Raw genomic sequence first — 24,852 nt, forward strand, 5'->3', positions numbered from 1 at the left:
TCTTTTACCTTAAACTCCACGAAATCCCCACAAATTACTCATTTTCTACTGCCTTTCTTGTCCTGTATACAAAACTGTTCATGTTTTTCTGGGTAGTTTTCTGATGCGATCCGATGAGTAGCAGAATAGGATAGCAGATATGCGATATTGAATGTTTTTAAAACGCGTTATGAAGGCTTCCCCCCTTATTCCACTTTCCTTTGGAGCTCCACACCGTTCTGTGTCTGCCTCTAATATAACCGTTCAAGTCCACTACTAAATATAATAGATATTGTCGTCCACTCCCACTTAAGGTTTTTAAAATGGGTCAGTAAGAGATTTCCACACCCTTGCTTGTAAGGAATGTTTAGTTTTCTCCACAATCTATCACCCTTGGGCCCAGCGTCCTCGTCGGCACCTATCTCTGCCACACCCTTGCTTGTAAGGAATATTTTGTTTTCTCCAATTGATGTGGGATCTCACAATCTATCCCCTTGGGCCCAGCGTCCTCGTTGGCACCCATCTCTGCCAGCTCAGTGTCGGGCTTTGATACCATTTGTAACAGCCTAAGCCCACCGCTAGCGTATATTGTCTATTTGGACTTTCCCTTTCGGGCTTCTCCTCAAGGTTTTTAACACCCCTCTTCTAGGAGAAGTTTCCATACCAAATGTTTCGTTGAGATCTCACAATCCATCTCTTTAGGGGCTTAGCGTCCTCGGTGTGGCACACCGTTCAGTATCTGGCTCTGATCCCATTTGTAACAGTCCATTGTCTTCTTTGAGCTTTCCATCTTCAACTCCCTCAAGTTTTTTTCAAACGCGTCGGCTAAGGAGAAGTTTCCACACACTTACGAGGAATATTTCGTTCTCCTCTCCCATCAACGTGGGATCTCACAATCTAGTCCTCTTGGGGGTCCAGCGTCCTCACTGACACACTACTCGTTGTCGGGCTTTGATACCATTTTTTACTTAAACGCGTACCTGATCAGTGATTAACAAATAGATGGGTTGTTTCTGGATCTCTGTTTTGTTGCAATGCATAGCTCTCTTCCTGCCCTTTTGTTCTTGTTTTGTTGAATGGAAACAATATTTTTTTGTTTTTGCAGAAGAAATAGAAGCAAGACATGGCAAAGGAACAATTACAAGTACTAAATGCATTAGATGTTGCCAAAACACAATGGTACCATTTCACAGCAATCATCATTGCTGGAATGGGATTCTTCACTGATGCATATGATCTCTTCTGCATATCCCTTGTCACAAAATTACTTGGAAGAATCTACTATCATGTTGATGGTGCAAAAAAGCCTGGATCATTGCCTCCAAACGTTGCAGCTGCCGTTAACGGCGTAGCGTTCTGCGGAACGCTCGCAGGGCAACTCTTCTTCGGCTGGTTAGGCGATAAAATGGGACGAAAACGAGTCTATGGCTTAACTCTAATGCTGATGGTTATTTGCTCCATAGGCTCTGGCCTCTCCTTTGGCCACAATTCACATTGTGTCATGACTACTCTATGCTTCTTTCGATTCTGGCTCGGGTTCGGCATTGGTGGCGATTACCCTCTTTCAGCAACAATCATGTCGGAATACTCGAATAAGAAGACTCGTGGTGCGTTCATTGCTGCTGTGTTTGCTATGCAGGGATTTGGAATTTTAGGTGGCGGGATATTCGCCATTATCGTGTCGTCGGCGTTTAAGTCGAAGTTTGATGCTCCATCTTATGCTGTTGATCCAGTTGCCTCTACAGTGCCACAAGCTGATTATGTTTGGAGGATTATACTAATGGTTGGTGCTCTTCCTGCTGCTCTTACTTACTACTGGAGGATGAAAATGCCCGAAACCGCACGCTACACCGCGCTTGTAGCGAAGGATACCGCTCAAGCTGCATCGGATATGTCGAAAGTTATGCAAATGGATATCGAGGGCGAAGGAGCAAAGGCTGCTGAGCCGACGCCAAGTGATAGTGTTAGTTCATATGGCTTGTTCTCCAAAGAGTTCTTTAGTCGCCATGGAACTCATTTACTTGGAACTACAAGCACTTGGTTTCTACTTGACATAGCCTTCTACAGCCAAAACTTGTTTCAAAAGGATATCTTTAGCGCCATTGGATGGATACCACCAGCAGCCACCATGAATGCACTTGAAGAGGTCTTTAGAATAGCAAGAGCTCAAACATTGATAGCCCTCTGCAGCACTGTCCCTGGCTATTGGTTCACAGTGGCTTTCATTGATAGAATTGGAAGATTTGCCATTCAACTAATGGGATTCTTCTTCATGACAGTCTTCATGTTTGCTTTAGCTATTCCATATCATCATTGGACGTTAAAGGACAATCGGATCGGGTTCGTTGTCCTCTACTCGTTAACATTCTTCTTTGCTAACTTTGGACCGAATGCTACCACGTTCGTCGTCCCAGCTGAGATCTTCCCGGCACGATTCCGTTCGACTTGTCATGGTATATCATCAGCTGCAGGGAAGCTTGGAGCTATGGTGGGTGCGTTTGGTTTTCTATATTTGGCTCAAAACCAAGATAAGAACAAAACTGAGGCTGGATATCATCCTGGGATTGGAGTTAAGAACTCGCTTTTGTTGTTGGGTGCACTTAACTTCTTGGGGATTTTGTTTACTTTTCTTGTCCCGGAAGCTAAGGGGAAATCGTTGGAAGAGATGTCGGGCGAGATCGAGGATAGTACCATTGGGGAATTGGGTGGCCAGACATCTTCTAGTACGACACAGTCACGTGTTTGAAGATTTCATATATGGGATTCTCGTTATAATAAAGTTGACAGGACGATTGATGTATTTCTGTGTCATTTCTGTTTCTTCGAGGTGCTCGATGACATGTAGTGACTATCGAAATTTTTGTACTCAATCTGAGAAGTATAATAGTGAATGATTTTAGAAATGTATCTCCTTGTTCATACTTTATCTGTGTGAGATCTCATATTGGTTAGAGGGGAACAAACCATTTCTTATAAAGGTGTGGAAAACTCTCCTTAGTAGACACGTTATAAAAATCGTGAGGCCGACGGTGATATGTAATGAGCCAAAGCGAAAAATATATGCTAGCGGTGGACTTGAGCTGTCACAATTCACTCCTTTGGACGCTCAACGTCCTCAACCAATGTGGGATCTCACAATCCACCCCAATGTGGGATCTCACAATCCACCCCTTTGAGGGCCAGCGTCGGATCTCACAATCCACCCCTTTGGGCGCTCAGCGTCCTCAACCAATGTGGGATCTCATAATCCACCCCCTTGAGGGCCAGCGTCGGATCTCACAATCCACCCCTTTGGGCGCTCAGCGTCCTCAACCAATGTGGGATCTCACAATCCACCACCTTGGGAGCCAACGTCCTCTAGCATGCCGCCTGGTGTCTAGCTCTAATATCATTTGTAACAGCTCAAGTCCACCGCTAGCATATATTTTTCGCTTTGACTCATTACATATCACCGTCGGCCTCAAGGGGGTGGATTGTGAGATCCCACATTGGTTGAGGACGTTGAGCGCCCAAAGAGGTGAATTGTGAGATCCCACATTGGTTGAGGATGTTGAGCGCCCTTCCACATTGGTTGAGGACGTTGAGCGCCCAAACAGGTGAATTGTGAGATCTCACATTGGTTGAGGACGTTGAGCGCCCAAAGGGGTGAATTGTGAGATCCCACATTGGTTGAGGACACTGAGCGACCAAAGGGGTGAATTGTGAGATCCCACATTGGTTGAGGACATTGAGCGCCCAAAGGGGTGGGTTGTGAGATCCGACGCTGGCCCTCAAGGGGGTGGATTATGAGATCCCACATTGTTTGAGGACGCTGAGCGCCCAAAGGAGTGGATTGTGAGATCCGACGCTGGCCCTCAAGGGGGTGAATTGTGAGATCCCACATTGGTTGAGGACGCTGAGTGCCCAAAGGGGTGGATTGTGAGATCCGACGCTGGCCCTCAAGGGGGTGGATTATGAGATCCCACATTGGTTGAGGACGCTGAGCGCCCAAAGGGGTGGATTGTGAGATCCGACGCTGGCCCTCAAAGGGGTGGATTGTGAGATCCCACATTGGTTGAGGACGTTGAGCGTCTAAAGGAGTGAATTGTGAGATCCCACATTGGTTGAGGACGCTGAGCGCCCAAATGAGTGAATTGTGAGATCCCACATTGGTTGAGGACCCTGATTATCCAAAGGGGTGGATTGTGAGATCCCACATTGGTTGAGGACCCTGATTATCCAAAGGGGTGGATTGTGAGATCCCACATTGGTTGAGGATGCTGAGCGCCCAAAGGGGTGAATTGTGAGATCCGACGCTGACCCTCAAGGGGGTGGATTGTGAGATCCGACGCTGGCCCTCAAGGGGGTGGATTGTGAGATCCCACATTGGTTGAGGACGCCGAGCGCCCGAAGGGGTGGATTGTGAGATCCCACATCCATTGGAGAAGGAAATGAAGCATTCCTTATAAGGCAACAATGTGAAAACTTTTGCCTAATAGACGCATTTTAAAAATCGTGAGGTCGCAACGATACGTAACGAGCCAAATCAGACAATACCTACTAGCGATGGACTTGCGCTGTAAACAAATAGTATTAAACTCAAACACCAAGCGGTGTGTCAACGAGGACACTGGACCACCCCACATCCGTTGGAGAGGAGAACAAACCATTCCTTATAAGAGTGTGAAAATCTCTCCCTAGTAAACACGTTTTAAAAATCGTGAGGTTGACAATAATACATAACGGGCTAATGCTAGCAGTGGACTTGGGCTATTACAATCTATGTTCGGTAACAGGGAGTGTTCTTCATTTCACATCATAAAATGCAATAGAGATATTGAGACAGATCCATCAGAGAACAAGTTACCAATGACAATACGTTCGATAGATATCTAAACATTTTGTATTACAAACATATCTACATCTGAGAAGCAGCCATAGCAACCAGACATCAACATCATGTCGATCAACCATATATCAGCATTCTACAGATGTTAGTTTATTTTACGGTTTTGTGCAACGTTTTCATTCGCCAAGGGATCGGTTTTACATATATCGAAACGGGGATAAACCGATTCATGAGTATTCAAAATACAAGCTGGTTTACCCCGACGAGAACAACAAATTAAACTAACCGAGACTGTTCATTGAGCACGGTCTCTGATCACATCCAGGTCCATCTCTGCAGGGTCGGTAGCTTGAATCTCATAGTGTATGCCATTGAGATCGTGTCGAAAGCTGTCCTTCGATGTCGCATAGAGCATCTTAGCACGGATTCGTGAACTAGCTGGAGACCTGAGGTACAATAATCTAGTGTGAAGAATAATCCATGAATAACCAACATGAACATGAAGAATCCTAGTGGCTAGAGCTTAGAAATTGTAGTAGTTTGATTTTAAATAGTCGCAGGTGATCAGTTGGTCATAGGATCAAAACCTCGGATAACTAACGTTTTTGTAATAGCCCAAGCCCACTACTAGCAGATATTGTCTACTTTGGCCCGTTACATATCACTGTCAGCCTCACGGTTTTAAAACACGTCTGTTAGGGAGAGATTTTTCACACCCTTATAAAGAATGTTTCGTTCTCCCTCTCCAACCGACGTGGGATCTCACAATCCACCCCCCTTAGAGGCCCAGCGTCCTCGCTGGCACCCCGCCCGATGTTTGTCTCTAATACCATTTGTACAGCTCAAGTCCATCGCTAGAAGACATTGTCCACTTTAGCCTGTTACGTATCGCCATCAACCTCACGGTTGTCTTAGGGAGAGGTTTACACACCCTTATAAGGAGTACTTCGTTCCTCTCTCTCCAACCGACGTGGGATCTCACAATCCACCCATTTTGGGGGCCCCATTGTCCTCGCTGGCACACTGCCCGATGTCTAACTTTGATATCATTTGTAACAGCCCAAGCCCACCACTAGCAGACATGGTCCACTTTGGCCTGTTATGTATCGCCATCAACCTCACGGTTTTAAGACGCGTCTACTAGGGAGAGGTTTACACACCCTTATAAGAAATGCTTCGTTCCTCTCTCCAACCGACGTGAGATCTCACAATCCACCCATTTTGGGGGCCCTAGTGTCCTCGCTGGCACACTGCCCGGTGTCTAACTTTGATACCATTTGTAACAGCCCAAGCCCACCGCTAGCAAATATTGTCCGTTTGGCCCCGTTACGTATCGCCATCAGCCTCACGATTTTAAAACGTCTCCTAGGGAGAGGTTTTCCACACCCTTATACGGAATGCTTCATTCCCTTCTCCAACCGATATGAGATCTCAATGCAGTGTTGTGGAGCAACCCAACGAACAATGTATATCAAGTAGGCATTAACATAGCAATAAGAAAGATAAGAGTAAGTTGATGATAGGTAAAAGCTAACCATGCTATGAAAAATATCTTGCTCTTCTGGCAGTTGTCGGATGTCACGAAATCAAAATCATAGACAGCGTAACGACAATCATTGTCGGGCAGAGCAGCAGTGAAATCTTCATAGCTCTCTGCAGGACTGCCAATCTTGTCAACCACCACCTCTCGTTTCTTTTCATCGACCTTAAAGATCACGTATCGATACATTTTCTTTCTCTGTAGCTCAGAAAATATTTTCTTGGTGTGTTCATTCACACCCATTGCAGATAAAGTGTTTTGCTGCAGAGGTAATTCATAAATGTCAAGCAATCAAATAGAAGTCCATGGAGGAATCACATAACCGTAACAGCCTCACAGTTTTAAAACGCGTTTGCTAGAGAGAGGTTTCCACACCCTTGTAAAGAAAGATTCGTTCCCTTCTCCAACCGATGTGGGATCTCACAATCCACCCCTTTTTCAGGGCCCAACGTCCTCGCTGGCATTTGTTCCCCTCTCCAATTGACGTGGGATCTCACAATCCACCCCCTTTCAAGACCCAGCGTCCTCGCTGACACTCCAACCGATAGAGGATCTCACAATTCACTCCCTTTGAGGGCCCAGCGTCCTCACTGACACTCGTTCCCCTCTCCAACCGATGTGGGATCTCACAATCCACCCCCTTTCAGGGCCCAGCGTCCTCACTGACAATCGTCCCCCTCTACAATCGATGTGGGGTCTCACAATCCACCCCCTCTCGGAGTCCAGCGTCCTCGTTGGCACTCGTTCCCTTATCCAACTGATGTGGAATCTCACAATCCACCCCTTTTAGAGCCCAGCGTCCTCGCTGACACTCGTTCCCCTCTCCAACCGATGTGGGATCTCACAATCCACTCCCTTTTAGGGCCCAGCGTCCTCACTGACAATCGTCCCCCTCTACAATCGATGTGGGATCTCACAATTCACCCCCTCTCGGAGTTCAGCGTCCTCGTTGGCACTCGTTCCCCTCTCCAACTGATATGGGATCTCATAATTCACTCCCTTTCAGGACCCAGTGTCCTCGCTGACACTCGTTCCCCTCTCCAACCGATGTGGGATCTCACAATCCACCCCCTTTCAGGGCCCAGCGTCCTCACTGACAATCGTCCCCCTCTACAATTGATGTGGGATCTCACAATGCACCCCCTCTTGGAGTCCAACGTCCTCGTTGGCACTCGTTCCCTTATCCAACCGATGTGGGATCTCACAATCCACCCCTTTTAGAGCCCAGCGTCCTCGCTAGCACTCGTTCCCCTCTCCAATCGATGTGGGATCTCACAATCCACCCCATTTCGGAGCCCAGCATCCTCACTGGCACTCATTCCCCTCTCCAATCGATGTGGGATCTCACAATCCACCTCCTTTAGAAGCCCAACGTCCTTAGTAGCACTCGTTCCTCTCTTCAATCAACGTGGGATCTCACATATACCAAAAAAGTAAACAAACAGAGCAGAACACCATGATTAATCCCGAGATCCCAAATAGATTCAAGTTTTATAATCCTAAAGTTTCTAAACAGAAATTGCAGAACGAACAAAGAAGAAGACACTGGCACAGAATCAGACCCCACCCTCCACCTCCAAAGCCTGATCAGTAAGGATCATAACTTCCTCCCTTTAAATCAAAGCTTTCAGAGCCATAACATAACCTCCCTAATCCAACTTTTTTCACCAAAACACACCATATTTGCAGAACAAAAGCAAGAAGTTAAGGTCACAAAATACATATATGCAGGCTCCACAAGATGGGTAGTTCTCAAAGATCAAAAATGGGTTAAGAATCATGAGATACACATAATCAGCATCAAATCAGAACAAAACCCAGTTTCCCAGTTGACATATAGTTGAGTTAAAAGCAAAGAAAACATGAAAGTAAGAACATAAAGATACCCGTCGGAGGCCTCTGAACGACATGATGATCGGAGAAGCGGCGGCGATTAAGAAGCTTAAGCAAAGGGAGGAGGAGAAGAAAGATCAGAGATGGTAGGCACAAGAACCAGAGGCAGAAGATATAGAAAGAAGAGAAAGGGAAAGGAAATGAGACCCAATGGCTAATCCTCCCAATTTCCCAAACAATCAAACTGAAATATTCTTCACTTTCAAAGTTTTTTTTTTTTTTTTTTTTTTTTTTTTTTGACTAAAGAAAATACAAAATTTGGTAAAATAACTTTCATCTCAACTTAATTTCTATTTGTTCTTGGCTTTTTGATTTAAATTTAGTTTATATTTGGTGATTTTAGTTTCAAAAAAACAAAATGTTTGGTTTTAATTCTTAATTTATAAGTTTGAAATTAATTTTTAAATGGTCTATCATCAGACCATCTAACACCAAAATACAAAAAATACATGAATGAACCGAGACTATATACACGAATGAGTCAAAAGTTTAAAAGAATTGAAAGTCACTATCTATACTAATAAGATGCACTTTCTTTTTCGGTGGTTCAATCACAGTAATTTCATGATTAAGCGTGAAAGAGATATCTTTTAAGATGCATGTGAGTGAGAACAAAGTATCCTGAGAGGACGAGTAAATAACGTGACCATGTTGAGGTTCATCAGGTGTTGAATCCAGATTCTGAATCTTGGGCATGGATTGTTACTTAGATATGGTTTGGGGACGAACCAAGGCGGAGGTTGAACAAAGCATATTGGGAGGACACGAGTAGGTAACGTGACCATGTTGAGGGTTATTAGGTGTCAAATCTAGATTTCGAATCCTGGGCATGGGTCGTTACCTAAATATGATTCTGGGACAAACCAAGGTAGAGGTTGTTTTCACCGTTGACCAATACTCAAGTTGATATATATTTTTTAATCGGTTAAACTTTTTAATAAAAAAAATATATAATAAATTAATAGAAATTTGTATAATTTTGAATGAATTTGAAGTTGCAAATAAGGAAAATGATAAAATAATGAAATTACATGTGATATTTGAATAAATTTGGGTTTATTATATAATTAAATGTGGCAATTAGCTCATAGATCCAACTCACATATTTAATATATATATTCTTTTTTAGGAAAAAAAAAAAGCTTATTATTATTATTATGGAAATCATGTATTATTTTCGTTTAGCTTACAAATTTGCAAAAATAGTATTGAAAGGCAATTAATTTCTTCCTCCCTACACAATTTCTAGGTACTTTTTATGGGTTTTTGGTGGTTCTATTTTCGTTCGGCTCTTTAATGTATTATTTGTCTCGAACATATCTGTATTCTTTGAAAAATACAATATATTTCTTTGACAGTACGCGGATTGGGTTAGGTTGTGAAAATCTTTTGGATCAATCGAAATTTTAGGTTGATTGGATTGGTGACTCGAGCCACCCAAATAAAATTCACAACCCAACTCAACTCGATCTAACCCTTTTATTTTTAGGTTGGGTTAGGTTGTCGGGTTATTCTTTCTGTTTTTTAAAAAATTATTTACTATCCTCCCAAGGTGAAGGTCATCTGTCTGATCTATATGGAATTTTTTGTTTATATGGTTACATTGAATTAACCAAATGAGGAGTTTATAGCCTTTCTTTGACAAATTAACTACTTGTCTCGGGTGGAAACCTTACGACAAGCCTTTAGGGAAATCCGTGACACGGGAACTCTCTCTTGAGGTCTTTGGCTTTATTCATTTAGGGCTTGCGTGACCCATCAATTCATGGTGGCAAAGTGGGTAGGGCAATCGTATGCTCGACGCGGAAAACGCTTGAGGAGATATAAAGACTATCATCTCTTAGAGTAGAACAAGCGCTCTAGGAAAAGAACGGTTACCTTGTTACTGGGTAAATCTCATAAATTTCAAACATTAAACATTCACAAGTTATAATGTTATCACTGACATCGTTACAAATGTCAAATGTTCTTGATCTTCATAATAATCTTAAAATTAAGGTTTGGTTGTAACTCTATTTTTGAATTGGTCGAGTTGACTCAACCAAAAAAATGTCAACCCACAAACCGACCTAAATCTTTTATTTTTCAAAAATTCAATCCAACTTTTGGGTTGTAACCCTATTTTTCGAATCGGTCGAGTTGACTCAACCAAAAAATGTCAACTCACAAACCGACCTAAATTTTTTATTTTTCAAAAATTCAATCCAACTTTTATGGTTTGCGTTAGGTAGTCTAAATCGGTCAGATTCACGACTTATTTGACATTTTATAAATGTTTCAAAACTTAGATCACCACTCTATTAGCACCGTGACATTGATTCAAGTCCAGTTTTTTTGTTCAAAGCTCTAATTTTTTTTCTTTCAAATATAATATTAAAACGTTTACAAATAATTAATGATAATATCGTATTTTTTTTAAAAAAAATATAGTAACATTTTTCTAAAGGTAAAGTTTAAAGTTATACCGTTTTAACTTTTTGCCCTCTTTTTCATCTCCCTCTCACCGTCATAGGCACGTCCCTACCAAGAAATACACTTTATTGATGGAAAACGTAGCAAATTTTATGTTTTTAGCAACTTTTTTGATACGTTACGTGTATAAATATGTTAAAAATACATTAATTTTTTTACCAGACATACCAAATTGAGAAATTATAATGCACTAAAAAATAAAATCGACAATTTAAAAAGATTAAAAAGGAATTTAAGAATCATATAGTATATTACATTAATAAATTATGAGTTAGGATATAAATACTATATAATAAAATGTTTAATAGAAAAAATGATTAAAAATTTATTAAAGTTTAGAAAATAATAATAAAAAAAAAAAAAAAAAAGGATGCGTTGTAGTAACGCAGGGTTGTATTTAATAATGTCTGGTGGGTCTTTCATTACTTCTGGGGCCCACTTTCCTTCAATTCCTCGCACGTGTCCATTTCCCCACACGCTTTATCTTATTGCATTTAACTTTTTTTTTTTTTTTTTTTTTAATTTTTTTTATTTATGATTTTTTTTGTTTCGATAAATAAATAATATTAAATTTTGTATTTAATAAGTTCAAGATGTATTAAATAGAAAAAAAATTAGACTAAATTAATAAGAATATTATTTAAATTTAAACAAAATATATCTTTAAATTTAAAAATATTATTATCATGAAAAATGTTAATATTTTATTTAAAAAATAGGGTAAATTTTTTAAATTTTCTTTAATAACCTTAAATTTTTTTTAAAATTTTAAAAATATTTAAAGTTCTTTTCAAAATTTAAAAATATATTTACCGTTACCGTCACGTTTCAAAAATAATATTAAAAAGTTTGGAGATAATTTATGAAGTGTTAACTTTTTTTTTTTTTTTTGTCTATATATTGACGATATTGTTTATATAAATAAAGGATGGAAATCCTATTTTTAAAAATTTTAAAATTATTTATCATTAATTATATTTATATTTTTTAGGTGAGGGGAAACCAATCTCCACCGTCGGATGGACCCACCGAAATTAAGATCTTATGTAGGACATTTGGTCGGAAAGTTGGCCAGGGGTGGGGGCCCACAGGCTATAGCCAATCTCCTCACGTTTTACCGCCGCCGCTTTGTTATTATTATTATTATTATTATCACACTTTAATATTCAATTTCAAATAATGATTTCATTAAATATCATTTTCGAGTTTGAATATATAGTGAATTTATTATCACTATTGGGGAATAAATTAATAAGTAAAAAAAAAAAAAAAAAAGTTAAAATCAACCGAGGCGTAGGCACATGATTTGACCCAGGTACGTGATCTAACCTAGGCACGTGACCCAAATCAAAACACACACATACGACCCAAAGGGGTTTGAGCACGATTCACCCTTTAGCTGTTGGTTCACGTCTAATTCGCTTCGGAGTTATTAGTTTAGCTTACCACTTCATCACGCTAGGAAGCATTGGAATCGTCTTCATTTTATTTAGAATTAAACAAAATTAAAAGTTAGCAAATTATAAGACTCGATCAATTTAGAGGTATATATCACTGATCAAGAGGTCTGAATTCGATCCTCATCTTCACGTGTTGGACCCAAAAAAAACTTTAGTTTATTACTTCCCGTTCCTTTACGAGGACCTATCGAAATAGGTAGGTCCAAACCTTGTCCTCTTTCCGACCGAGCGATAATAGCTAGGGTTAGTCGTTTGAGATCGGTAGATTCCTATAGAAAAATCATTTTTTAGATTTGGTGATATGATTATGAAGAATTATTTGAATAAATAATAATTAATAGATGGTCAAAAATGGGTGAAGGGAAGATCTTAAAGAAAAGTTTTAATCTTAATTAATTAACATTAACTAACTTTCCTTCCTCTTTCCTTTTAAGTTTAAAAGTCTCCAAAGACATAATTACAAACCTTTAATTAGTGGATGTCTTCTCACTCACAATTTGTATATCCTTAAATGCTCCATTTTCTTCACAAATAACGCCGAGGTTGACTTATAGCAACTTCCACCTCACCTTCTTAATCAAATGTTTTTTTCACGCCGCAGATTAGTGTGAGCAACACGTCCTGAACGGGCATAACCATGACACTGGGCAACTTACTCGGTTTGAGCTACTTTTGAGGGTGAATATTGTGCCCACAAACCAACACGAGTCTTTCTAGGATGCCTGACCTTTCTCTGCATCCGCTGCAACATGGTCAAGTTACTTACTCCTTGCTATCGATTAAAGCAAAACACACTTAATTGTAGAGTTTCTATGATTGAGCCACTGAAAAAGAAGGTGCTCCTTGTTGGTATATGTAGTAACTTTTAGTTCTTTAGACCTTTCTTAGCCATCATATCTTCAGGATTGCTCTCATTCAAATGTGGCCTCGGTTCATTCATGTACCCCTCCTTTACTCTAGTATCACATGCCCACAAGCTTCCGCGTTGGTTCGTTCTCGAACCACATCTTACAAGAAGAGGTACAGCTTTGATACCAATTCTTATGTCCTATGTCCATAATTTGGATAAGGATTCAAAATCTAGACTTGTCATCTGATAACTCTGATATTCTCCCGCATCCCCTGCAACATGGTCAAATTACCTACTTTTCGCTACTAGAATCAAAATTATCCCAACAAACCAATATGGGTCTTTTCAACATTTTTTGTCCTCACTCACATGCTTCATGGGAAAGTTTTCAAGAGGTCACTCAACATAGAGTTGCTCCAAGCAAAACATGCTTAACCTTAAAGTTTCTATGATTGAGCTATCGAAAAGGAAAGTGCACCTTATTAATATAGTTAGTGATTTTCAATTCTTTTAACATGATATGCCATGTACACATATTAACATGATTACTTTAGGATTATGAAATATTGTTATGTTATGTCACGTACGTGTTCATGAAAGTTATATTTATGAAAGAATGAATGTACGACCTAAATCATACGTTATGACATGATTTAAAGCTATGGAGAACTTATGCATTTTTGTATGTCATGTGCATTGGGATACTTCCCCATTATGATGAGTATAGACCCGTACATTGTGATGTCTATGTACACCCTAATATTATGCGGGCTTTTTTCCCTCTATGGCTCCGGTAGCGTGAGCGTGCACTAGCTGAAGGGTAGGCCCAGGGGGTGCGTATATGCCCATTTGGTGGCTCCATGTACGTGGGTCGTGTTTAGAGAAGTACTGCACATCCAATTTTTGCCCGGACTGTAAAACAAAGTTCAAGGCCATGAAATGTTTTATGAAAGAATAGATCCCACCATGATTGCCTGTGTATGCATCTCCCGACCCCAAGCCAAGTGTTACTCTTACTTTTTAGGTAAAAGTAATGCATCCTTGTACAGATGACAACATCATGATGACGGCCATGAGACCAAAGCTAGGGTAAATGCATTGATGTTGTTCTTCTTTTGTAGTCTTACGTTTGTAACTAATGTTAGTGATGCGTTATAATTTGTGAATGTTTGATATTTGAGTTATTAACGACAAATGTATGGTGGATAAGAAGAATTTTTTTAAAAATAATTAAAAAAAAAAAAAAAACCCGACAACCAAACCCAACCTTATAAACTCTATTCGAGTTATTCGAGCACCAACCCAACCAATCCAAAATTTCGAATTGGTCCAAAAGATTTTCCCAACCAATCGAACTCGTGGGTATCCATAGATATCAACGTTTCAAAAGAAGAGTATGAAAAAGTTGATGGGTTTGTGGAAAAACAAAATGTTAAAAGAAAACCCACGTTTTAATTTGAGGAAAGAAACCCTAATGGTATCACATCGAACAGCCCCACAATAGAAAGGTAATTTCCTCGAAGGATTGTAATTTGTAGGCTGATTTTCCCCTTTAAAAACCAAACACAAGTGCGCCCTCTTTTCCACCCACTTTCCCTTCTCTAATTCCCTTTTTCTTACACATATATATGCATAATTCAAGCCCTCATCTCTCTCTCTGTTAGGGCTCTAAAGAACTCAACATGGTGAGAGCTCCATGCTGTGAGAAAATGGGGCTCAAGAAAGGCCCTTGGACCCCTCAAGAAGACCAGATTCTCATCAATTATATCACTCTCTATGGCCATGGAAATTGGCGAGCCCTCCCAAAGCAATCTGGTAAGTTTATATGTCCTTTTACTCAAAACCCATTAAAAAAAATCTAGCTTTTCTATGAACTTGGCCAAGAAATGAGAGGGAAATGCTTTCTAGCTCGAATTTTCTTCGTTTTCTTACGTGGGTTGGCTCGTTTTTTCATAATTTCTTATGGGTTTTAGCAGGATTGTTAAGGTGTGGAAAAAGTTGCAGGCTTCGGTGGATTAATTATCTAAGACCAGACATTAAACGAGGAAATTTAACCAAGGAAGAAGAGGAAACCATTATTAAGCTACATCGAGTGCTTGGAAACAGGTTCGTTTCTCCTTAAATCTAAAAGGGTTATCACTACTCGTAGAAAAACTAAACCTAACGTACCAATTCTGAAGGAGCTACGAGATACCTTTCAGCAAGTTACCAATGAGTGAAATGGCTAGTTATCGTTAACTCTTTGTCTTTCTAGTAGCTTTTCTTCTCTATTGTTTGTTCTTGGAGAGATAGATTCAAACCTACGGATGAAAGAAGAAAAAAAAAAAAAGTTTTTTAGGTGTTAAGTTATATATTTTCATGGTGAAAAATTCATTGATTTAAGACAGAATATTAATATTAATGTCGGTACGAAAACAAATTATTGAACATAGCTGTTATTACGTAGTTGTCTCATAATAATTTAAAATGTATGTCGATACAGATTTGAAACACATTTTGTGCTCTCTCGTACTAACAGCAAAAAACCGTCCTTCGCATGGTTTTTGTCTCGTTCATGCTTTCTCAAGTACAAAACGACTAAAATTGTCAACCACATTATTCTAGCCTGTTAGACAAGTTTTCGTGACTCGGGTGTTCTCGAAAATTGATATAATTTAACTATAGCTAATTATTTAGATTTCACATCGATTATTGCATAATCTTTAATCCATTTTATGTCATCATGTGACACTAACAAACAAAACGACATTGAACTTAACAAACAAAACATGTTTTTTGTTTTCAACCAATAATTAAGAATCTATGTTCTTGGTTTTTCCAATAAACTAACATTTTATATGTCTTCTTGATCGTAGATGGTCGGCAATTGCAGCAAGGTTACCGGGAAGAACCGACAACGAGATAAAAAATATTTGGAATACCCATTTGAAGAAAAGACAAAATTACACCGCCATGAACCGGCCAATCTGCAGCCGCGACGAAGAACCTGCAGCACAACCCTTCAAATTTACGACCTTTCACTCCATGCAGAACCCTGCTTCGGCTTCTTCACCGCCCCATTGCTCCAGTGAAAGCTCCTCCATCGTCTTGCCAGAGAACGGTGACTTGTCGACGAATAATTTGCCCGAAGCCGACGAAAACTTCTGGGTGGAAGTTTTGGCCGGCGATCAGATCGCCACCGTGGGGAGCCAACAGGGATTTGGAGGTGAAAGCCAAGGACAATTTGATAGTATGAATTTTTGGTACAATATTTGTCCGAGGTTATAACCCGAACCAATCCTACCTTATTTTAAAAATTAAGAATATTTGATGTTTGAAACCAATATTAGTAATTGGCTGATAATTGATATTTGAGTTTTTATGAAATTTTAATTATTAATATAACATCCTATTTTTTTCTAAAATAATTATAAGAGAGAATAAATCATATTTATACACAATACTAAACTTGGGTCGGGTCGGGTTAGGTTGAGTTAGGTCGGCTTGTGAATTCTATTTGGGTTGTTTAGGTAACCAGCCTAATCCACTTGAAATTTTGAGTTGACAAGTTAGGTTGTCGGGTTGTATTTTTACTACGTATAAAAAATCTTATTTATACACAATATATGTTATCTTAATAATTAAAATTAAGTTGGCTGTGAATTCTTTTTAGTGGTTCGAGTCACTAATCTAACGAACTTGAAATTTCGACTGATTCAAAAGTTTTTCTCGATACAATTCAACTGGTATATATTTCTAGTTTCTCGAACTTATTTTTTACAAAAATAATTATAAATTTATTGGAAAAAAATAGTTAAATTTGAATATTGGAAAGTTGAAGTAAAATATATACAATTTTATATTGCAAATTGTAAGGCCGACATAAAATTCCATGTAAAAGGAGAAGTATTCAAATTGGATTCTTCAAGCATTATTGACATGTTTTAAACATCTCTATTTATCCTTTTTATCCCTCCCTCAATAATTAATATCTCTTGTCGGTAAAAGTGTAAATCTAGATTCGACATCGGATGAACCCGACATTCTACTACATCCCGTGCGACATGGTCAGGTTATCTAGTTCTCACTTCTAAACGGTTCGGATGTGGTCTCGATTTATTCATTACTCAACTTTTACTCGATGCCACATTGAAATTGAGAGACTAAATAAAAATTACCCACCGACTTAAAGACCAATTGTATTTTTTTTTTTATTGTAATATAAAGTTAAAAGTTTTTATAAAATATAATAAAGATATATTTTATTGGACATGAAAATCTATAGAAAGATTTTATGGATTAATTTTTAGAAATAAAATCTTACAAAAATGCTAAATTTATGGTCCTTAAAATGTTTAAATACATTGAAATTGAGTATTAGACTGCAAAAAAAGTTTATTTATTTATTTATTTATTTATAGTGGAAAATGGGTTAGTGGGTTATTTCACTCTAATTTTTAATTTCAAATTTCAATATTTTGATTGAAATTTAGTGATAAGATATGTCTCCCAATTAATAGTAGAAAAATATACAAATAAAATGTGTTTTTTTAATCATAATTGAGAGCTAATAATATTATGACGGTGAGATTCCATATTGAAAAGGAGAACGAAATATTCTTTATAAGAGTATGAAAATCTATTTCTAGTAGACACGTATTAAAACTGTGAGGCTGACGGTGATAGGTAACGAGCCAAAATGGGCAATATCTACTAGCGATGGGCTTGGGCTGTTACAAATGGTATCATAGCCAATCACTGGGTGGTGGGATAGCAAGGACGCTGGCCCCTAAAAGAGTTGATTTTCAACTTTTGTGTATTTAGATGGTATTAAAGCGGAACCTATCCTTGTATGATGTTGTTTTGGATGAATGAATGTGGAAGTTGGTGGTCACGTGATGATTGATTAAAAAGGGTACATGAATGAACCAAGACCTAAATCTAAATTAGAGTGATTCTTAAAATATGATGGTTAAAAAATACTTAAAATAATTGATAGTTATTGTCTATATCAACAATATGTCTCTTTCTTTTCGATGTCACAATCATAGGAACTCTAGAAATTTGTTTAAAAAATATGTGACTGAGTACAAAACATGCTGAAACAATCCATGTTTGTTAATAAATAGAGTCTTCTCTCCAAGAAGAATATCAAACCATGAGGTGTCGTATACTTCACAGATTTTGAAACTAAAAGCTATTATAAAGAATAATAATATGATTTTTTTCTAGAAAAAAATCCTTCATCAAATCTTAAATAAGTTAAAAACTCAATCTTTCCCAACGTAAATGGACATGTGTAATTATTTGTGACGCCCGAGTAAAAGACAGATACATGAATAAATTGAGATCACATTCGAGTGAGAGCGATCCTAAAGATAAGATGACTAAGAAATACTTAAATGAATTGATGAGTATTTGTAAGAAAAGTTCTTAGTCGTTGAGCATTTCAAAAGATTCAAACTACATAAATTTCTTGAACGATTTTGCAAATTACACAACGTTTTCAATCTTTCCCAACGTAAATGGACATGTGTAATTATTTGTGACGCCCGAGTAAAAGACAGATACATGAATAAATTGAGATCACATTCGAGTGAGAGCGATCCTCAAGATAAGATGACTAAGAAATACTTAAATGAATTGATGAGTATTTGTAAGAAAAGTTCTTAGTCCGTTGAGCATTTCAAAAGATTCAAACTACATAAATTTCTTGAACAATTTTGCAAATTACACAACGTTTTCAATAATCTAAGTTCCAACCCTTAAAAATACTTCTAAAATTTGTTATTTATTTTTTAAAAAATATTCACATTCTTTCGAAAATATTTTCCTTAACCTTTCATAATATTTTGGAATTTAAAACCCAAAACAATATGACGATGAACAAGAATATAATTTTGGATCTTCACCTATGACTAATAATTTCTTCTAGGAAAAACTAGCCAGCGTTGAGATATACGTTCTTCTGTTGATGAACATAGCATCGATAGCACTTCTTGTGTCACTACCGTATCATTTCTCTTGTCACAATGCATAAACATAAGATAAACATAATTTCTTCTAATGTAAAGATATGTCGGCATATGTTCGTCTTATCAACTATTCTGTCTTTTTGAGACAAAAAAAGAAAAAAAAGTAGCTCAAGACAACGTTAAATTATATTTCATCAACAAAAATATAATTTAATGCTCTACCAATATAAACACTTCATAACATAATGATCTACTTGCAAAAAAAATATAATATATGTGTGTGAGAAATGAGGTGGGACAGAGAATATAATCTCGAATTTTCGACTTTGTTTATCTAAAAGAGAGAAATATCTCCTTATTCCTCCATTCTCGATCGAACCGAGAATTCTTGATATGAACTAAGAGACATCAATCATACAATATACTTCAATGAATATGTGAAAAAAATGTTGTTGAAATTATTAAAAGACGTTTCAATTTATGTCACATTGAAAAGAATGAAGCTTCATTGTTATAAATTTTTGGTCGATTATAATTTAGAGTTATGATGTTTGTTTAATATTTTTTGAAGGCTTATTTACGATGGATAATAATGGTCATACAGTATACATAGTGACTAATTATAATCAAAGTATGAATAGACTATATAAAGTCAGGTATGTTATCATTGTAATGAACTTCGAAAATGTAGTAAAATGAGCATTTATGTTTTCTAACCAATGACTAAGTTTCTTTGCAATTATACGTAATTTAGATAATCAATCTTACTTGTGAAATGATTCGAATCTCAAACGAGTGTTCTTGCCTTCAAATATTTGATCAACAAGAATCATTCAAGCTAGACATGATCGATCTTGAGTGATTCAAATCTCAAACAAGTGTTCTTGTTTTAAGATATTTAATCAACAACTTAATCTAATTTTACTTTCCCTGGGAGGGATTTCATATCAATTCTCTCCTCTAATCGAGGCAGGTCTTCATGAGTCCTAACCCCATAAATTTAATGAACGTCTCTAATTAAAACTTGATTTGCACGACACGAATCACTTGATATGCTATCAAACAAAAAATCAAAGCTCAAAAACAACAATTAGATAAAAGACAAAGGGGGAAGGCAAAGAAAGAAAAACAAAGACAAATGGTGGGTGTGTGCAAAACCATTTCCATGCATTCACCACGTCCTAGATTCCAATTTCAGAGAGCAGCCCAAATGTTGCTTCATTTCAACACCAAACACTCCCCTTTGTTCTATATATTAACCCCTTTCTCAATCCCATTTCATCTCACTATCTCCTTTCTACTCTTTTCTTCTATACTTCAACAATGGCGACCAGAGTTGTCCTGGCGATTTTGCTATGTCTTGTTGCTTGTGGGTCGAGCTCTCAGTTGCATGAGCGGCGCTCGTTCAGGGAAGAAGCTCAGCAATGCCGACTCGACAGGATTCGATCGATGCCACCATCGCGTCGTATCGAGTCTGAGGGAGGCATCACTGAGCTTTGGGATGAAGCTGAGGAAGACTTTCAATGTGCTGGAGTTGCTGCCATTAGAAACATCATAAGGCCCAACTGTCTCTCTTTGCCTAAATTCCACAGCTCCCCTATGCTCATTTACATCGAGCAAGGTACGATTCAAATGAAATTCGTTTCAAAATCACTCACAAACATGTTCTAAAAATTATGGTTTATGAATGGAACAGGTGAAGGGTTTTTGGGGCTGAACTACCCCGGGTGCGCGGAGACATACGAGGCACAGTCGGCGCAATCGTCAAGAAGGTCTTCGAGGCGCATGGGACGTCGAATTGGCGCCGGGAAAGAGGATGACCAACACCAAAAGGTGCGGAGAGTTCGCCGTGGTGACATGATCGTTGTGCCTGCTGGCACTGTCCAATGGTGCCACAACGACGGCGGGCAAGACCTCGTCGCCGTCGCCTTCTTGGATCTCAACAACGAAGACAACCAACTCGACCTCCGCATCAGGGTATTCCAATTCTACCTTAAAAATCTCAACTTTAATAGTTTACAAGTAAGGAATACATCTCCATTGGTACAAGGTCTTTTGGGAAACCAAAAGCAAAGCGATGAGAGCTAATGTTCAAATTGGACAATATCATACCATTGTGGAGTTTCGTGATTCCTAACATGGTATCAGAGCCATGTCGATAGAGTCCTAAAATGTTGAACAAAGAAGTTGTGAGCCTCGAAAGTGTAGTCAAAAGCGACCCAAGTGTCGAACAAAGGGTGTACTTTGTTCGAGGACTCTAGAAAAGGAGTCAAGCCTTGATTAAGGGGAGACTGTTCGAGGGCTCCATAAGCCTCATAAGAGGCTCTATGTTGTACTTTGTAGCCACGAGAGCTAATACTCAAATTGGACTATATCATATCATTGTGGAGGTTCGTGATTTCTAACCGACAGTTATTTTGTAGGGATCTTTCTTGGCGGGTGGAATTCCAAGGGAAGAAAGGAGGGAACTTAGAGGATCAAAAAATAATGATCTTGTGAACATCTATAATGGGTTTGATCAGGATTTTCTTGCACAAGCTTACAACGTTCCAACAGATTTGGTGAGGAGAATGCAAGAAGAAAGGAGTAGTGGACTGATCGTGAAGTGTGATGAACAAATGTCGTTTTTGACACCGGAGGAGGAGGAAGAAGAATTGAGTGAATCGCCTTCAAGAAGGGAAGAGATATCAAATGGGTTGGAAGAAACCATATGCACTGCTAGAGTTCAGCACAACATGAACACCCAAAGAGAAGCTGATGTATACTCCAGGGAGGCTGGTAGGATTAACATTTTGAACCAACTCAAGCTCCCTATTCTCAGATTCATGGGCATGAGTGCAGAGAAAGGCCATCTCTTCCCGGTAAATACTAACTCTCATTTCATTTTTTTGAGCGGAACCCAATCCAATAAGTTCATTGTGAGATCCCACGTTGATTGAAGAGGAGAACGAAACATTCTTTACAAGGGTGTGGAAACCTCTCCCTAGTAAACACGTTTTAAAAATCTTAAGGGAAACCTCAAAGAGAATAATATCTACTAGTAATGTGCTTGGGCCGTTACAAATGGTATCAGAGTTAGACACCGAGCTGGGTGTTAGCGAGGACGCTGAGCTCCCGAGGGGTGGATTGTGAGATCCCATGTCGGTTGGAGAGGGCAACGAAACATTCCTTGTAAGGGTGTGTAAACCTCGCCCAAAGAGGACAATATCTGTTAGTGATGTGCTTGGGCCGTTACAAATGGTATCAGAGCCAGACACCGGACGGTGTGCTAGCGAGGACACTGAGCCCCAAGGGGTGGATTGTGAGATTCCACATCAGCTGTAGAGCGGAACGAAGCACTCCTTATAAGAGTGTGAAAACCTCTCCCTAGCAAACGCTTTTTAAAAACCTAAGCCAGAAAGGGAAAGCTAAAAAAGAACAATATCTGCCAGCGGTGTGCTTGAGCCGTTACAAATAGTATTAGAATCAGACACGGGGCAGTGTGCCAGCGAAGACGCTGGCCCCCAACGGAGTGGATTGTGAGATCCTACATCAGTTGGAGAGGGAAATGAAACATTTCTTATAAGGGTGTGTAAACCTCGCACAAAGAGGACAATATCTGTTATCAGTGTGCTTGTGCCATTACAAATGGTATCAGAGTTACACATGTTGAGGATACTTGCTCCCAAGGGGATGAATTGTGAGATCCCATGTCAGCCTGGTGTGTCAGCGAGACGCTGGCCCCCAAGGGGGTGGATAGTGAGATCCCACATCGGTTGTAGAGGGGAACAAAGTATTCCTTACAAAAATGTGAAAATTTCTCCTTATGAGACGCGTTTTAAAAACATTGAGGGAAAACCCAGATGGGCAAACAAGTACAATATTTACTAGCACTAGGGTTGAACCGTTACCTTCATAATCCAACCCAAACCGTATAACTACAACCTCTATGGGTGAATCTAACATTTGGTTTTGGCATGACAGAACGCACAATACAACCTCCACTGGTCAATGACAGACCACAGACTAGTATACGTAGTAGACGGAGAAGCAAACTTCCAAATATCCGATGACTACGGCAACCAAGTGTTCAACGAGCGAGTCTCAAGAGGAAACATGTTCGTGATACCCCAATTCTACCCCGCATTGGTTCAAGCCGGGCAAGAAGGGTTCGAATGGATCACATTCAAGACCTCAAACCAGCCAATGAAGAGCCCAATCGCAGGCTACACATCCTTCTTCCGAGCCCTACCACTCCAACTCCTCGAACAATCATTCCAAATCACAACCGCCGAGGCTCAGCAGCTGAAGCAAACAAGAAGGCAACACACTTTCCTCTTCCCACCTAGCAGCGGCGGCAGCAGCAGCAGCCGCCGCCACAGGTCTTAAAGAGGTCCCTTTTGCCACTCGTAGAGATATGAATAATAATAATAATAATAAGGCCACAGGTGTTGTTGGATGGCGCTGTCTTTGTTATCTTTGTTTAGGGTTGTTGTTCTTTAAGTTCTTCTTCTTGTAGAATAGAGAAGAAGGGTGTTTCTAATGAAGATGAAGGAGTTTTAAGATTATCCAATGTGTAATACTATATGTAATAACTTATGAATAATGTAATAAAATATGTGGCCCGTCTTACTTCTTTCCTCATTTTGTTTCGCCTAATACGAAAATTGGGTTACTTAGAACGTGTGTGTTGAACACAACTATCTGTTTGAAACACTCGCACAATCTATTAAGACCAATCGAGAAGAGATTTACAAAACAATCATGAGAAACTATTACTTTGTAGGGTTTGGAATTCACACAATTTATTAAGACCAATCGAGAAAGGTTTACAAAACAATCTGTACAAACTACTACTTTTGGTTGGGATTTCTTGTGATGATGAACTAAGTAGGGCAAAGGGGTATATTTATACTGCAATCTATTCCTAAAATTTCCAAACGATTTTTCCTAAAATTTCTAAATCATTTTTCTAAATTTATTCTTAAAATCCCGGAATCATTTTCCACGTTTATTTCTAAAAATCCTAAATCATTTTCTTCACGTAAATATAGTCACTCATAGTTGGGCTTAACCCTATTGTGCAAGTGATGATATTTTAAAGTGTGATGATCCAAATTTAAGTTCTATGTCATCCTCATGTCATTCATATCCTAATTTCTATTTGAAATTCCAAAATATTTGTGAAAGGATATGAATATTTTGTAAACAGATAGAAAAGTTGAACGGAATGAGATGGTAAAAGTGCATATATATAGGCGTCGTGACATTTACTATTACCTTCCAAGATTATGTTGTAGGGTAGTAACTATATAAACTAATCATAAAAAGTTTGAACGGAATGAGAAATAAATAAAACTAGTTGAACTGAACAAGAATGAAGAAAATCAACTTGACGTGAATGGGAATCGAGAGAAACAACGTGAATTGAACCAAAACAAAGAGAAATACTCACCCGAACCAATCGTTGGACCTGAATTAGAGCGCTTCACTGGAGAAGATGTATCATGTTGTTTGTGTAACTAGATTTGAGCAACCTTACTCACACCATCATGTTGTTGGTTTTTCTTGCACATGTGGTCACCAAAAGATGGGATGACATTGATTGCATGGTGAAGTTGTCTTCGAGATGTGAATGTCGAACTCGTTGAATTTATTGTAGTCGTAAGAAACCCGTGTAGTGAAACATGATCAATAAGATGTCAATCAACGATCGACTACTACAATAGGTGGTTGAAAGTTTCATTACAACAAAATGAGAGGAATGACCCAAAGGGATAATGAAAAAATGCCCAAAAATAGTCGTGGGACGTGAGAGAGAGTGCACTAGGGCTAGGATCTGATGAAAAACAACCAATGAAGCTATGACCGATGATAGTTGTGGGATGACTCGCTGT

At 38.8% G+C, this 24,852-nt stretch overlaps 4 protein-coding genes across 5 annotated transcripts; 3 read left to right on the forward strand and 1 right to left on the reverse strand.

Annotated features, from left to right (window-relative positions):
• The first annotated feature begins 669 nt into the window (after positions 1-669).
• Positions 670-3,039, forward strand: LOC111811945 (inorganic phosphate transporter 1-4). The gene has a single exon (XM_023699019.2). It carries the CDS (start codon positions 1,103-1,105, stop codon positions 2,723-2,725), a length of 1,623 nt encoding a protein of 540 aa, XP_023554787.2. The 5' UTR covers positions 670-1,102; the 3' UTR covers positions 2,726-3,039.
• Positions 3,040-4,809: 1,770 nt separating this feature from the next.
• Positions 4,810-8,414, reverse strand: LOC111811216 (actin-depolymerizing factor). Its single transcript, XM_023697970.2, has 3 exons — positions 8,234-8,414; positions 6,343-6,608; positions 4,810-5,253 (listed from the first exon to the last, which is right to left on the reverse strand). The coding sequence occupies exons 1-3, from the start codon at positions 8,255-8,257 to the stop codon at positions 5,103-5,105; spliced, it is 441 nt and encodes a 146-aa protein (XP_023553738.1). The 5' UTR covers positions 8,258-8,414; the 3' UTR covers positions 4,810-5,102.
• A 6,210-nt stretch (positions 8,415-14,624) lies between these two features.
• LOC111811215 (transcription factor MYB14-like) lies at positions 14,625-16,406 on the forward strand. 2 transcript variants are annotated; one of them, XM_023697968.2, is made up of 3 exons: positions 14,625-14,837; positions 14,996-15,128; positions 15,878-16,406. In XM_023697968.2, exons 1-3 carry the CDS (start codon positions 14,705-14,707, stop codon positions 16,287-16,289), a joined length of 678 nt encoding a protein of 225 aa, XP_023553736.2. In that variant the 5' UTR covers positions 14,625-14,704; the 3' UTR covers positions 16,290-16,406. The 2 variants fall into 2 exon arrangements, with proteins under 2 accessions (XP_023553736.2, XP_023553737.2); XM_023697969.2 differs by having other exon boundaries at positions 14,999-15,128.
• A 3,842-nt stretch (positions 16,407-20,248) lies between these two features.
• On the forward strand, positions 20,249-23,599 carry LOC111811211 (11S globulin seed storage protein 2). The gene is made up of 4 exons (XM_023697964.2): positions 20,249-20,597; positions 20,673-20,953; positions 21,400-21,837; positions 22,940-23,599. Exons 1-4 carry the CDS (start codon positions 20,300-20,302, stop codon positions 23,342-23,344), a joined length of 1,422 nt encoding a protein of 473 aa, XP_023553732.2. The 5' UTR covers positions 20,249-20,299; the 3' UTR covers positions 23,345-23,599.
• Positions 23,600-24,852: the final 1,253 nt, after the last annotated feature.

Source organism: Cucurbita pepo, chromosome 15 (genome assembly GCF_057944985.1).
Source record: "Cucurbita pepo subsp. pepo isolate OVF chromosome 15, ASM5794498v1, whole genome shotgun sequence".
Classification (NCBI taxonomy): domain Eukaryota; kingdom Viridiplantae; phylum Streptophyta; class Magnoliopsida; order Cucurbitales; family Cucurbitaceae; genus Cucurbita; species Cucurbita pepo.

Coding starts and splice junctions, on each gene's coding strand:
- LOC111811945 (XM_023699019.2), top strand. CDS start 1,103: ATGGCAAAGGAACAATTACAAGTACTAAATGCATTAGATGTTGCCAAA.
- LOC111811216 (XM_023697970.2), bottom strand. CDS start 8,257: ATGTCGTTCAGAGGCCTCCGACGG. Junction 6,609..8,233: donor CGTTCAGAGGCCTCCGACGG/GTATCTTTATGT, acceptor TTACCTCTGCAG/CAAAACACTTTATCTGCAAT. Junction 5,254..6,342: donor AAGATATTTTTCATAGCATG/GTTAGCTTTTAC, acceptor ATTGTACCTCAG/GTCTCCAGCTAGTTCACGAA.
- LOC111811215 (XM_023697968.2), top strand. CDS start 14,705: ATGGTGAGAGCTCCATGCTGTGAGAAAATGGGGCTCAAGAAAGGCCCT. Junction 14,838..14,995: donor AGCCCTCCCAAAGCAATCTG/GTAAGTTTATAT, acceptor TATGGGTTTTAG/CAGGATTGTTAAGGTGTGGA. Junction 15,129..15,877: donor CATCGAGTGCTTGGAAACAG/GTTCGTTTCTCC, acceptor TCTTGATCGTAG/ATGGTCGGCAATTGCAGCAA.
- LOC111811211 (XM_023697964.2), top strand. CDS start 20,300: ATGGCGACCAGAGTTGTCCTGGCGATTTTGCTATGTCTTGTTGCTTGT. Junction 20,598..20,672: donor GCTCATTTACATCGAGCAAG/GTACGATTCAAA, acceptor TGAATGGAACAG/GTGAAGGGTTTTTGGGGCTG. Junction 20,954..21,399: donor AACTCGACCTCCGCATCAGG/GTATTCCAATTC, acceptor GTTATTTTGTAG/GGATCTTTCTTGGCGGGTGG.